Source organism: Hyalella azteca, unplaced genomic scaffold (assembly GCF_000764305.2).
Source record: "Hyalella azteca isolate HAZT.00-mixed unplaced genomic scaffold, Hazt_2.0.2 contig16209, whole genome shotgun sequence".
NCBI classification, from domain to species: Eukaryota; Metazoa; Arthropoda; class Malacostraca; order Amphipoda; family Hyalellidae; genus Hyalella; species Hyalella azteca.
The window spans coordinates 38,296-53,479 of NW_025946036.1; the positions used below are offsets into that span (position 1 = coordinate 38,296).

A 15,184-nucleotide genomic window follows, 5' to 3' on the forward strand; every position below is an offset into this window, starting at 1 on the left:
CGTGCTTCAAGGGAGCATACGTTCAAATCCGATAAATATTCAATTGTTCTCTATCGATGTAGTTCGGTATAAATGAATAGAAACCCATAACACCATGTAACAATTTTCCAAAACATTCCGTTTCCAGCAGTTAATTATACCTTAAATGAAACGAAAAGTTATTTCCCGTAAACTTTTCTTCAGTGGTCGGCACAATGTGATTTTTAAATTGATCATTTATACTTTATAGGGATAATCGCGGTATTTGATATTTCAGAAGCTAAAAAGCAATTGTAGCTTCTAATAACAGTTTTAAGAATTACCCCGAATTATGCAAAATTTTCTGGGAATGTACAAAATTGTAGGTATCAGTATAACTATAGTTAAATAAGGCATCTATAGCCCTCCTAGATAGTGATGATTAAACTCATGCGAGGAATTATTATGGATTTCTACGTCACTTCTTTTTCGATTACAACAAAAAAAAATTCATACGCAACAGCTCACAAGTCCCTCAGTTTTGAACGGATGTGCAGGAAATTTATAACGTATCTAATTAATAGCCAGACTCCGTGGTAAGAATCGACGCAAAATTTTGCGTTGCTTCGTTTTCATTTTTAAACTAGGGTCAGTAATATTCGTGACTAATTACCACAGGGCACAAGCTAGTGACCTCGTGTATACTGCCTGCTTCAGGGGTCAATAGGGAGCAGCGGCCAGTAGCTGCCCGTTGTAAGCCTATAGCTGCTTTCAGCCAGCAAGTTTTTACGAAATATCTGTCAGGGAAACAATTATACTACTTTTTTTAACAATCCATGGTGGAAAATAAAATGACCCAGAGGTCAAAAAAGCAAGTTCAGAAAGCGTTAGGTTATGAGTTTTCCCTTGGTTAGGTCAAATTACTCTCATCCGCGGTAGCTACAGGCAGTGAAGGCATTGCTTTTCTTGGGTATAAACTTTGGCTAACCGACAGCAAAACTTATGCCGCATACGTCTAATATTCTCCTGTAAGTATGAATTCAATATTCACCAAAAATTCAATGCAGCCTCATTCTATGAAGTGAAATTCGATGAAGCCTCATCTTCATTGCAGATATTCTCCAATTTGTCTAATGCTACATCAGAGTCTGTTTAGACCGGCATTATATTTCTAAGCCATTGAGCTAACCAGCGCCGGCACGTAAAAGATGTCTACTCACGCCCGTCGCCCAGTATGTTGCTATCATTGAACTTGTGAATATTGCCACAAAGTTTACGACGACAATTGGTTTGGTTAATACCTAGGCCATCATGGTTCTCACCTGTTCTTTACTCCTCAAAATATTTCTAGTCATCACTTCTGATTCGTGGCATCTTGCAGGGTTTGAGGAAGCCCATCCACATTCTACTAAGTGAGTGGTTGACCGATCGACACTACGTAAACGACTTACGATGAATTATTATTAAGCGTACAGATCTCGTACGTTTCTCGTCGCGCGCGATTAAAAGCTCAAGAGCAACATAATTCAATGAATATGCATTCACACATCGACGACATTATTCGCTCATCATACCTCACCCATACCAAAGGGAATTCTGATTGATCAGGCAAGATCAGCGATCATTTGTGGAGCTGCAAACAAATCGCTCTGATACAGAATCGTGAGCTTTGGTTAAGTGCTTCTTGCCTGACATTTAAACTCTTCATTGATTAACCTTTGCCTAATTTTGAGGCATATATATCAAAATATGGCAGTCATGCCCGCCTTTCCCAAAAATTCAAATGAACTTCTTGACGCAAGAGACGGCGGACTCAATTTAAAACCGTGCTCAGGAATCTTTGTTTGGAGTCCTTAGGAACTTATTAGTGAGACGGGTAGATGAGGCAGGTATAGCTACCAGCTTCCTTCTAAAGGGTTTCCAATATTAGTTTACACGAGTATGGTTCCAACTCCTTTCAAGTACTGATCAAGACTCAAGGCGCTTTTGACTTTGAGCGGTGCAGAACTGATCAGGCTTACGATGTTCCAGCGTAGTCTACGGCTTCTAACTTTGAAGTATAGTTATTGCCAGCGCTGGTTGGGCTTTGGCATCAGGGCTCTCGTTTGATGTGCTGCAGATTGTCACCGAAATGACAATTTATCTGGGTCACGAGTAACACCATCTCGGTGTCGTGCTTCATCCCCAGTAGCAGGTTGCATTCCTTTAAGAATCACCAGGTTAACAGTTCTGAAATTGTGTCGAGGTTATCAGTTCCATCAGCAACTATATGTACAATCCGATTCACGTAATACTAATGCGTCTACAAGAATATGTATCACTACTCGTGATGCACTAACAACTTTCCGATTTGTATCACTAACACCTTTCCGATTTCATTCTCAGCATGAATGAGTGCCTCCGTCACGGCTTGACTACTACCCAGTACTCGTCACAACTCACAATTTCCTTTACGTCTTCATTGTTACATAGAAGCAAAACTCGTCGTGGGGCCTCGTCTCCGCTGCTAATAGGATCTGATATGTCGACCTCCCTCTTCCAGTCTTAGATTTTTGAAGGAGCTTGGAGGTGTCTTGGTAAAAAAAAACTAATTTCTTGGCACATGAACTATTGTTCATTTGTGGGCAGAATCGTCTCATGAAACATTACGTACTGTTGAATTACTTTCAAAATGTTTTGTTTTTTGAGATATACCAAACAGTGAGGTTAGGTTGGGTAAACTTTAGAAATTTGCTTCAAAAATGCAAACAAAATTCTATGAGTAACGTGGAAGAAAAAAATCCAATGAGTTCAGACAATGAAAATTTAATTTAAGATTATCACAGTCTGCGTCAGCAACACCTTACCTCGTAATTCACGTTGATGCATAACTTATTAGAAAAATTCAAAGTGAGAGATCTGTCATAATTGTTTTTTATCGCCCCACTTGGAATTTATTTTTTCTATGAGGAGGTCCATGCGTGCGGACATCAGAGGTTGACCACGCTTCGTTTTCTGCGAGAAACATTTGTTACGTCTAAGCGCCTCTTCTTTCTTGGCTTTGAGTCGTGCTTGCTTCTCTTGCTGAAGGCGAGCTTGCTCTGCTTTTTGCTGCTGTCTTTCCGAGACATTCCTCTTGAACTCAAACTTCGCTCTCGTCAACTTGGAATATTTCCTGTAGAGAATACGTCCAGATATATCAGTCCCCCTCACAGTTCATATGACAATCAATATCTAGTTGCCACTTAGAACGCATCAAGCACGGTTTATTGGAATTAAAACAAGTAAATTTTAACAGCATGTCAACAATCTGTTATAGCTACGCACATTTATCAGTGCATATTGAAGGAGTAATGTAGCAAGAAGTAGAGCAAATGAAGTAAAGCAATCACAATAGAGGAACAAGTGTCATAATAAGAGCGAGTGCTGCTCTTGTTATGACACTGCTTCCTGCATGATGGCAGTACCCACATCATAATGCATAAAAAACGAGGTTTTGTGGCGTTCATACTTGCGTTTGTTTTGGTTGTCTTCATCCTGTTCTTCCTCCTTTTGCTCTGGGTCGTCTCGCACCATCGCGGGCAGGAACCGCAGCTCCGCTTCAGACACCTCCTGCTTCTCTGTGCCACGGACGAGCATCATTAGCAACTCGGAAATTGAATCACAACAAATCAGAGCTCAGAGCTGAAATATTCTACCTGCATTCAGATAACTAAATTATAATGGTTATGGTTAACTACTTAACTCGAAATTTTAGAAGGCTCTAATTGTATTAAAAGTCTCCGTTCAAATACAGTGTGAGGCTGCTGATTGTAGAAAAAATATAGGCAACTCAGTACTCACTGCAGTGAGAGACAGAGTGCGCATTTTCTCGTCGACGAAAACGTTAAGTCACGGACGGACAGACGGACGGACAGACGGACATGGCGAGCACAATAGTGCATTTTTTTCATAAATGAGAAAATGTGCTAAAAAGGCAAATTTAACCTTAAAGTTGGTAGACAAAGAAATTTGCAGAAATTCAATTACTATATAGTATGAGAAAATGCAATCAATTCTAAGAAGGTCTAAAGTACATTGATTACACTCAAAATATATGCCATTGTGAAATCTTCTATGAACAAATATTGCTCCAATATATATTGGATAATATATATATTCCAATATAAATATATATAAACTCCAATATATTCCAACATCATCAGTTAATGATAATAATTGAAGAAATTCAGTACATATATACTTCCTGGTAATAAAAAATTAGGAAATAGCATCCGCGTTTGGTGTCTGAGCCACCCGTCTGATGTTGGCAAGGCTGGTTATTGAATGATGGGAATATGATTTTAAAGGCAGATACAGTAGCCCCGAACACACGGCAGGAGATGTGGGGTTTAATTTTTTATTTATTATTATTTTTTGGAGGCTACAGAAAGTAACAATGTATGGTAACTTACCCTCAAAGAAATAAATCAGAACTGAAATTTTAAGACATCTTGGTAAAATTAGATTTAATACGGTACAAGTTAAATAAAAACGCTAGTAAAGTAAAAACTATTAACATTTTGAGCTAATTAAAACTTACCATTTCCATACTCTAAGTCAGAACACAAGCTAACCTGTTGCATAGTATTGCTGTTTTCTTTTTCTTAACTCTTCTTTATACTTTTGAAGCTCATACTTTTTCTTCAGAGCATCCTTTGCTATCAGAGCCTGGCCCCTTCCTGTTGGTAAAATGCAATTAGATGTTGAGTTCAAAAATACATTCTGTTGAATAGAAGTGAAACAAGGTTATTTGACTCTGACTAATCAAAGAATATTAATAAAATTGCAAATGAACAGCACAAGAAATTAAAGTCTTGAGGTAGATTAAAATTTATAATAGATGGAACAAGATGATATGTTCCACACAAAATTAACTATAAAATTTTAAATTAACCATCATAATCAGCATGCATAAATGATAGAATATATAACCATTTAATCACCTGCTTGGCGATTGCCATATGATGATTTGTAGGATGCCTTGATAGCAGCTTTCCGATCATATTTCTTGGGCGCCTCCATGTTGGTTCAAGTTGTAGCAATATGGCAGGCAGTGTTTGCACTGGATATTTATAACAGACCACTGCTTATTAACTGGCTCTTCTGGACAGTACCTAGTAAAGGAAAGCATACTGAAATGTGCAAATTAGTACCGTACTACATTAAGTTTTAAAACACATTTGAATATCTTGTTACTTGAATCACTCCATGCACAGAAATGTCATGGTACATAATGGCCACACTCAACAATATGAAGAATTTTGAAAAATTTTTGGCACAGAAGCAAATTCTTAACAGTTATCATAGTTCATGAAAGTTTTACAAATTGTCAAATAATACATCAGCCTAGAATTTGTGGAAAAATCTATGAGACCACTTACATCCAAAATTGAAAAAAAAAACATACAAAGACCAGCATATTGTAAGTGAAACATAATATCAAAGTGTGTTATTCTGCAGCCATTATTGTTAATTGATGCATCCATTTCCTGGTATAGGAACCCTACCATCACCCCTCATAATTAAAAGGTAATTCAAACAACAAATGCATTACCTAATTATTGAGAGACAGGGATTAATAAAGTTTGCTGAATTTGTGATTTTAAAAAGTATTAATTTTTTTAAAACACATGCTTCACCTTCACGTGAAAAAGATTATTCTCATTGTGAATTATTTCCAATAAAAGCAAAACCATCAACTGGGGTGACTTTGGCCACCGGGGGTGACTTTGGCCACACCTACAACAGAAACAAATGGCAGCAAAACAAAATAATAAACATTGACCAAAGTGACTGGGGAAACTTTGGCTACCGGGGTGACATTGGCCAACGTTTATTATTATTATTACTTTTTTTTGTTCTTTATAACAAAATAATGAATGTTGGCCAAAGTGACTGGGGAAACTTTGGCTACCGGGCTAACATTGGCCAACATTTATTATTTTGTTTAGCTGCCATTTGTTTCTGTTGTAAGTGTGACCAAAGTCACCCTAGTTGATGGTAGCAATTAAAGCCTGAACTTGAGAAACTTTTTGAGCACATGCAGTATTGATGGCAGACTGTAAAATGAAGCCTTTTAATCGAAATATTGACATCTTTCAAGCCTTCTATCAAGCCATCTCAACCAATGGTGGTGTCCTTGTGTAATGTGAAGTTTGATCAAAATTGAGAAATTTGCACTGAAAAGATGGGTATCTGTCAGCTACAACATTCTGTGTCTCTCACCCTCATGCTTTGGTCTATGACAATTTTTTCATTGCCCATATTGATTTTACATACTTAAATGGCAAAGTGTAGCAGGTAACCATTATTTGCCAAGACTGTAGGCTGATTTTATTGCCTTAAATACCTATGCCAAGCAGGATTGAGGCAGATGGAAATACATGCCATTTTTCTCAAATACACACCATTTGCCAATGGCAAATGATTGATATGAATGAAGTATGTTTCATTATCAATGCAGAATGTAGATATCAGTCTGTTTTGTGTTGGTCCATTAATCAACCACTTATGATCGAGATGACAACTAAGCTGAAAATTTTAGCAGAAGTCACCTGTGAATGAGATATAATGCTTGGGCTGGTAGACAATTTCACTACGTAGTTCCTATAGCCTACGACTAATTTTTCAAGGAAAATTTAAAAATTAGTTCATTTATGATTTTTGAAAATCACCTGAATCGTTTCTACTTCAATTTTTGGAAAATTCTCTACAGTAGTCCAGCCTGGACTAGTGATAGGTTAGTGAGGTAACTGAGGTTTCTGTTATATTGGAGGAGTTGCTGTTACTCTTTAGGCCTACAAGATTTCAGTGATTGCAGTATTAAGTAGGAAAATTCCAAACCTGTTCAGAATTTCACCAATATATTTAGTAGTGATATAAGAATTATGACTTTTTGCAGACCATCCATTTTGAGTCCTATAAGATGACCAGTATAATGGATACCAGGCTCAGCATAGCAACCAAGTTGGCAACAAACATCAAAATGCAGCAGGGTGGACCATAGCTCAGGAGAGATTTCAGACTTCTGAGCCTAGTTGAAAATAATGCGACTACAGACAGATTTGTATGCCTGTTAATGAACTCTGCAGATGGCTTAGGCTGCTAGTAGGAATTGACACTAATTCTGCAGGATGTACAAAATAAATAATGATTTAAAATCTAATTCTGCGGCACAATCCCATTAACATCGACACTCTTGCAAGAGGTTCTCTTATGCTTGTCATCACCACTCACGAAAGAGGTTCTCTTATGCATGTCATCTCTACTCAAAAACAAGCAACTCTTATAGGTACTTGCCATCTCTACTTGCACAAGAGGTTTTGTTACACTTGTACTCCTCCCTTTTTGTATGAGGTGCAGATAATTAATCTGTGGGAATAGTGAGTGAAGAATTCCGTTTTCAATGCTATGGTTACTACTGCTCATTGCATTGTAGTTCAGTTAAGTTACCTGTAAGATCACATGCCGCTGCTTTCCTCCGATGTTTAATCATAAGTCAAGTCTTTGTTTAACAGGGTAATAATTTGAATTAGCGTTAGTTTTCATGCATTGATGATGTTAACTGTGTCATTTTCATCTATAAAAACATAATTTGTGAGAGTATTAATTAAATAAATATCAATTATGTAAGGGATATGAATCTAATAAGAACATGGATTGTCCAATATGTTTAATCTAAATTTGAATGATAAGTCAATCAGTAAGACACATTTTTACTTACCTACTCTAGAAATTTCTAATAAAATAATTTTATTTATTGCAATTCAGTTGCTTAGAAAACTGAATACTATTTTTTTAGGTTTCCAGACACAACTTTTTAGGTTTCCAGACACAACCACTAGCTGAACACGATTCATTTTCAAATAAACTTGCAAAGACAAAATTAAATGTCCGCATGTTTGTCATGAGGTTGATTTAAAAAACATAATTCTTAGCATAGATGTCTTATTTTTTTGATTTATGTATTTTTAAATTTGTAAATTTAAATTCAAATTCATACCTCTACTAAAAAACATCATATATTATTCTAACGCATTTCAAGAACTCTTTACTGAAAGGTTTAATGTAGCTGCTTGTGTGTCTGCATTATAGGAGAAGCCGAGCCCGAGGCAGCAAGTGCTGCTTGAAGTGATTTTGTTTTTGGAAGAAGCTACTACAAATGCAGTACAGCAATACAGTTCTTGTATTGTCATCTATGCCTCATGATAAGGGCAATAAAAAGAGTAATCTCTGTTAGACTGAATGGAGATGTTATTCATTTAAATATTGAATCTTGAAAACATAGTACCTAATTCTGTGAGAATGTTCAAGATCTCTTACAAAAGTGAAGCTTGTCCAAAAATCATTTTTGATGATTCAGTGCATGGAGAGTAAGGGATATACTATCAAAGTTGTTAGCAGCATTTTCTTATTAAAAATTATCTGGCAATGCATCTTGAAACTGGCTGGCAACACTTTGGGCTAAAAATCCAAATATTGGCAATGCTGCTTGCAGTGTGGAATTCCAGAGGGGTAATATATTAATATTAACTGGTGAACATAACAAATCGGAAAGCAGGACCAACAAATCTGGAAAGGCCAGCATACCTCCATTTTCAGTCTATCATCACTGATGAGTCTCTGCAAGCTGCCACAGCTGTTTCATTGGAAAAAACAGCACTTGCATGATCACAGTAACAAGTATCCAATCAACACTTGTACCTGAGCAACATCAGTCACAAGAATCCAATCAGTATCAGAACAATGCAACATCACAGCGACTGGAATCCAATCAGCGTTAGAAAGTTAGAATGGACTGCCCCCAAATGCCGACAACATTAACGCACTGATGATGATATAATGCTACTCTAATTACAAACACCAGCAATTCTTGCGTTGCCAAAATAATTACAAACAAAGATACTGAAATTTTTTCTAATATCTAATTGAAGGGACAGCAATTGAAAATGAAATTGAAGGGATATCATTGAGGAACTGAGAGGCAATTAAATATTGAGACCACCTCTTTGAAGTACAACACGCTTGAATAAGTTTTTTCACTTCTTATTTCAAGTGCATAATACAATAATGTAGTTATGTCTTTATTGATGGAAATTGCAAAGAATAAAATCTGCATGAAAAATACATGAAAAACTGCCTATTATTCAATCCACAAATACAAGAATGATCGCTGCTGCACTCAGCTGAGACATGCAAACTCCTTCCATTTGCGATCACAAATACAAACCGAACAAAAACTATAACAAAGAAGGTAGCAGGGATACCAACAAATAGGACATCAATATACTCATGTGAAAAAATAAAAGATACAAATTCTTCTATATTACAAAATTTTCAGTAACTGATATTCAACAGAATGGTTTAATAACCTTCATAAATGCTGTACTAAATGCAGAATTAATTGTGTGCAACAAACAAGGTGGCAGGAAGACTTTTGACTCATTCTCCAATCTAATGATGGTTACTGGTTAATTCTCATTATGCAATTGGTGGGTGAGGCAACTACAGTGCATTAACTGCAGATAACACTCCCAAACTTCAATATGATAATTGAGTGAAAACTTTCGTGATATATTGTGAGCCGGCTAAAGTTCTAATAATGTAGAAATCACAAGGTTCACAGAATCTAAAGGCTTAAATGCTAAATTTTTGAGTACTCAAGTTTCATTTTGTCATTGTGCATTGCTTTTTCTTTGATAACTTTTTCCGCTTGCCAATGAGTTTCTCAATTTGAAGGCTGATGTAGGAGCATAACTAAGCAATAAATGTTTTTTATATTTAATTTGAAACATGTTAAGAGTAAATAGTATTTCATTCGATAGATTCCTCCAGCTCATCTGTGAGTGACATGCTCAATTAACAATCTTTTAAGCAGGTTTCATTGAAGACCAGATAATTTGTTTTATTGACAATTTTTTTGTTAGTTTTTTCACTGGTAAATAAAAAATCAGAGTACCAATAGACATTTTTATTTCTTTAACAATGTTTCGAATGTATCAAGCATTCATTTTCAACTTCAAGTTACAAGATGCATTGAGTGATGGAATTTGGATTGACATTAGTATAAAATCATGTAAATAGGATACTACTCAAAAATGTTAGAAATAATTACAAGATCAGCAAAATTTTGATATTATTTCTAACCTGCTTATATGTATTTTTTTATTTTGTATGTATTCATCTGGTGGAACATGTCTGCCTGAATATGTTTTGGCTAACGAGGCCAATAAGATGCAAGTCCATAATTATCTGATGCTACATTATTGTGAAATGGGTTCATGTAGGTCTGTAGCAACCATCCTTACTTCTTGATTTAGTATGCTAAAGAAACAGGCTCATTTTTTTCTACCTGGTTAGATAAATATTCTCCTGTTCAGTTCATCACTAGCTCTGTAAAATATGATAAAATAACAACCTTGGGAATCTCTGTGTTGCCTGACTTAATGTTNAGACTCACTGTATCCTGACCCATCTAACGTACCAGAAACCTTACTGTGTGCACTTGCGGTCTTTCAGATTTTCAACTACATTCTAAATAGTTGGGTGAAGACTAGCAAATATCTGAAATGCAATAATTTCAATTCAAATGTTTCAGCAAGATCTTTTCAAGGCATAAATTTTGCTGCTGATGCTTTGCCAAAGATCTTGCAATATTCACCAACCTTCTGCACCCTGGGCAGTAGCAGTAGGCACCAGCTCACTTGCAAGGCCACAGCCCACAAGGCACGAGTGAGTCAGAAAAAATAACCCAGGATAGGGATAAGGGATGCTTCACTTACAATGAGCTTCAGAGCGTGTAATGATATAATATAGCAATCAATTCAGCTGACAGGCTGCCATGTCTGGGCTTTAGCCTCCATGCAAGTTGATGCAACGGCTCTGGCATGTGCTGGACTGCTGGTAGGTATGTACATTATACATAACATACCACATGCTGTAGATGGATTGTCTGTCAAATGTCAATCTTGACCCCAGACCCATCACAGTAGATTGCCTTGTACCCAGGATAATGTTCCCTAACATGAGCAGAAAAGACAGGGCAGTCAGTTTAACAAGAGACAAAGCGGAAATCAAGACAAATGAGATGATCCACACCAATCCAAGTACCTAGGTGCTGAGGTGCACACTGCACCACTACCAGCGGGTGCGCAGCCGTAGACCAGCAAATTAACGCTCAAATCAGCCCTGGAGCCAACATGAACCTTCTAAATGCTATAGATATTGTCATCCTGGCACCTAAGCAGCTGTAGTCAATTGACCTATCTCACCACACGAACTTTAAACCAACACTGCTTCAGCACACAAGCTGCTACTCCACATAGTTAACGGTCAATACGTTGTTCTCCAATGCTTTATAACCCATACCATCACTTCTTACACATGCTGTTATCCTAAGTGTCCGCTGACCACACTGCATTGCCGCAAATGTGAACTGTACCAAACGGTAATGCGTCATCACCTTACTTACTCCGCAAGACGTTAACCCCGCGTCACTGTTTCCCTGCCTTACTATCCCCCAGCATCTTCTTCCCCCCACACTTACCCCGACTCTCCACCATTATCGCATGACTAACTGGAGGCTTTTCTCGCAGACCTTTGATGCTTATCCGAATTAGGTTAGGTTAGGTTAGGTTAGTTTACAACTCGTATAGATCCTCTTTTCATAGCGTAATGCAGTCAAGTGAGCAGAAACTAAGAAAAGCCGTCCGGCAGTCGGTGAAAAAAGGCGGGGAGACGGGGTAAGCGTGGAGGTAGAGTTATGCCGGGGGAAAACAGCTGCGACGAACGGACGGGCTGGAGTGCTGGCTGTGTATCAACAGCGGTATGGCGTAGGGAGTTGCTTACCGAAAATCGTGATTAGGTTAGACGGCATGGGATAGAGCTGTTGGATGGTTTTAAATACGACGTAGAGCGATTGTATTGGGGGCTTACTTCTCATTAGCTCGCTGGTTAATTTCCATGAAGGGGATTTGTACTATTGGCTTTTAACATATAATCCTTTAGTCTACTCTGCCCTTTAGCAGGCTCACGCACGGAAAGGAGGATGAAAGATATGCTGGTCTTGGGCAAGGCTGGCCTCTGGCATGCATCCCCCAACCAGCAACACCACAGAACATCTGAATTCTGGATCCAGGATTTTGAAGAAACCCGTTTTCACTTTTCACCACAAGGTCGCGGACCAAATAAACTTTCCGCAACAACTACCTAGTCTGTGTTCCCATTCATAAAATATTGCCAATCAATCTCGTGGTTGAACTAGTCTAAGGTTGACCCACGAGATGCCTATTTTGCAGATGTAGCTTGTTGTTCGTCTGTGACGTCAATGATCTCAGTGACGTCACGGGCATTGACCAATCACCGAAATGCGATAAAACCAGTCAACCCATAGTTGAACTAATATAAGGTTGACCCACGGCGATGACAATTTTTCGCCGTTCTGCGCATCTCTAGAGTCTAGACTCTAGATCTAGAGTGATGTCACTGTGGGCACAAACTGTAAATAGTGTAGATCAATACATTGTTTTTATGTCATCTTTGAAAGCATTAAAAAAATTGACCTCATCAAATGGCTCAAGAAAATTTATTTACTGCATGCAACTAGTCTTATTTTAAGCAAAACTGGTGTTACGAATCAATTTGACGTCACGAGGTGACGTCACAGTTGGAATAACAAATGACATCCGCAAAGCGCAGCTGCACTAGCGAAAACATTGTATTAGTTCAATCATGAAAAAATTGACTTCATTAAAATTGACAAAAAAAATTATTTACTGCAACTAGTGATATTTTAAGCAAAACAGTTGTTACAAATCAGTTTGAATCACACGGTGACATCACAAGGTGACGTCACAACGGCCAAGATGACGTCACAATGACCAAGGTGACATCACGAGTGGAATAACAAATGACATCCGCAAGGCGCAGCTGCGCGTGGGTCTTTAGTGATTACTAGAGATGTTGTAGGATTAAATATTTATTTTTATACAACGGAGGTAAAGCGGAACAAATAAGGATCTATGTAATCGACATATGAGCCAGTTAATCATGGCCAGTCTTATATCTATAAGATCTGATAATTTTGTAATAGCTTTAAGCTTTAGTAATAGCAAATATTTCATTTTATGATTTACGGGTAGTTCTAGAACAAAAGGAGAATTCATCCCAAGCCGCCTCGACAACACTGCCTCGCTCATTTTTCACTCGACTCTGCTTTAATTAACGCGCTGTTCGTTTCTTTCGCTCGTGTTTTATGATAAGTAATTGTCCTCTGGGTCTTACTACTGTACATGAAGAAGGAACACTTGAATAATAAATCGTCAATCTGAGTGCATCAATCTCCTGATTAACCTACATCTCGGGGATCCGTCAATCCGAAATCTACCAAATTGCCTCATTTAACTCCAGCACCAGAACTCCCTGTAGTACAAACCCCCTCCGGTCAGGTCAACCTTGAATTAGTTCAACAATGAGTCAACCAATCCGTCCTGGGAATGACGGGATTGTTTACGTTTTTAGATCTCAGTGACGTAACATGCAAGCTGAACTGAATGACGGATGTCCTCGTGGGTCAACCTTATATAGTTCAACCACGAATCAATCTAACTTTGAAAGATTTTTGTGTGAAAAATGGGGACATCATCTAATTATGATACTCCAATTAATTGACACTGTTTGAGATAAAGGTTGAATCGAGAGCTGATTTGATGCAAAGGCTGCTGAACCCTACAATAGCAAATCGCGTCCGTTCACGAAGCGGCCAATTGCTGATGGTTTTTATGAAATTGCTGGATTTAGCTGAAAAAAAAACTGTCAGTGATTGGCTGCCGGAACACTTAAACAAGGTTTCATTGTACGGCAACAGCCTCCTGGTCAGATGGAAGAATTCAATGGATATGTTTTTGGCTAACGAGGATTGTGGCCGATAACATCCAAGTCCATAATTATCGGACGCTACATTATTGTCAAATGGGTTCATGTAGGTCTGTAGCAACCGTCCTTACTTCTTGATTTAGTACGTTAAAGAAAGAGGCTCATTTTTTCAACCTGATTAGATAAATTTTCTCCTTTTCAGTTCATCACTAGCTCTGTAACCGAAAGCAATAAAACTGGATTGCCATATTTCAAATAAGCATCTCCCTATCCTTTGTGTATCTCGTCAGCTTCTGATCTGGCTTTAGCTACCTTGATCTTTACAGGACCAAGCTTTACCCGCCTGACCTAATATAATTCAGTGGTTCTATTTCTGTTATATAAATTTTAATCAAGCACTGAATCGTTATTGGAAATTGTCACAAGCGCGATGATTAACAAGTTTTAAATATGCTTAATATAAGTTAATTAATGTGCTGCATATACAGTAAGTTAATTTACTCATCAGCCGGCAGTTGCAATGGCCCAATTACAGCCTCAGCTCGTTGGTGTACAGGAAAGTTCTACATTTCAAAAGCGTTCATCAAATTAGAACTAAAATATCGCTTTAATATAGAGCATCAACATTGAGACACTTGTCAATGAAAGCAATAGAAACAACATTTGCTCTCTGGTACATACATACTCCCTACGAATGATATTCCACAGGGCTTTCAAATGGCATAGAGTTCAACAAAACGAAAAAAATATAAAGAATTATCCTCTCTTTTATAAATGATTTCTGGGTTACATTGATACCACGATTTAACGGTGTAATTAATACAATCGTAGTTACCACTTCACTGAAAACGAAATTAAAACATAACACTATTTAACGAAATTTACCGCCACTACAGAATGTCGTATACAATATACAAGATCCGGTCAGCCATATAATGTGGAATTGATTATAGAAGTAAAGTAAGATCGACCACGCAGTAATTTCCAAGAAAGACCGCAGAGAAGAAGGCGAGGTAACTGGAATAAAAATTTCGGAATTGACAAAACTACAAATTTTGCGGCAGATAGAGCCAAAATAAATATATTCTATAAATGCACCCATACCCCTTGCACGAAGATTAATAATGGGTTCCCGGCGGCAGATAACCAATGCCTCAAAGAGGGTCTCCATGTCTTAAAACGCGCCTAGGCTTGTGGCGCGTGCTCCTGTGAAGAATAGTAAAATTAAAAATATTGGCGCAAGGAATAAATGAATAGGAGTCTTCACTAGTAAGACAAACAGAAGGTACCGACGTAGGCTGTTGAGCATCACAAGAGAACTGAACTTCATCTT

At 37.7% G+C, this 15,184-nt stretch overlaps 1 protein-coding gene across 1 annotated transcript; it reads right to left on the reverse strand.

Moving 5' to 3' along the window:
* Positions 1-2,743: 2,743 nt before the first annotated feature.
* Positions 2,744-7,554, reverse strand: LOC108680343 (rRNA-processing protein FYV7). Its single transcript, XM_018169145.2, has 5 exons — positions 7,432-7,554; positions 4,923-5,093; positions 4,554-4,658; positions 3,449-3,557; positions 2,744-3,112 (listed from the first exon to the last, which is right to left on the reverse strand). The coding sequence occupies exons 2-5, from the start codon at positions 4,999-5,001 to the stop codon at positions 2,860-2,862; spliced, it is 546 nt and encodes a 181-aa protein (XP_018024634.1). The 5' UTR covers positions 5,002-5,093; positions 7,432-7,554; the 3' UTR covers positions 2,744-2,859.
* Between the last annotated feature and the right edge of the window lie 7,630 nt (positions 7,555-15,184).

Excerpts from the sequence above, each read along its gene's own strand:
- LOC108680343 (XM_018169145.2), bottom strand. The coding sequence starts at position 5,001 with ATGGAGGCGCCCAAGAAATATGATCGGAAAGCTGCTATCAAGGCATCC. Across the intron at positions 3,558-4,553 it reads ACAGCAATACTATGCAACAG|AGAAGCAGGAGGTGTCTGAA; the intron begins GTTAGCTTGTGT and ends TCCGTGGCACAG. Across the intron at positions 3,113-3,448 it reads GACAACCAAAACAAACGCAA|GAAATATTCCAAGTTGACGA; the intron begins GTATGAACGCCA and ends TATTCTCTACAG.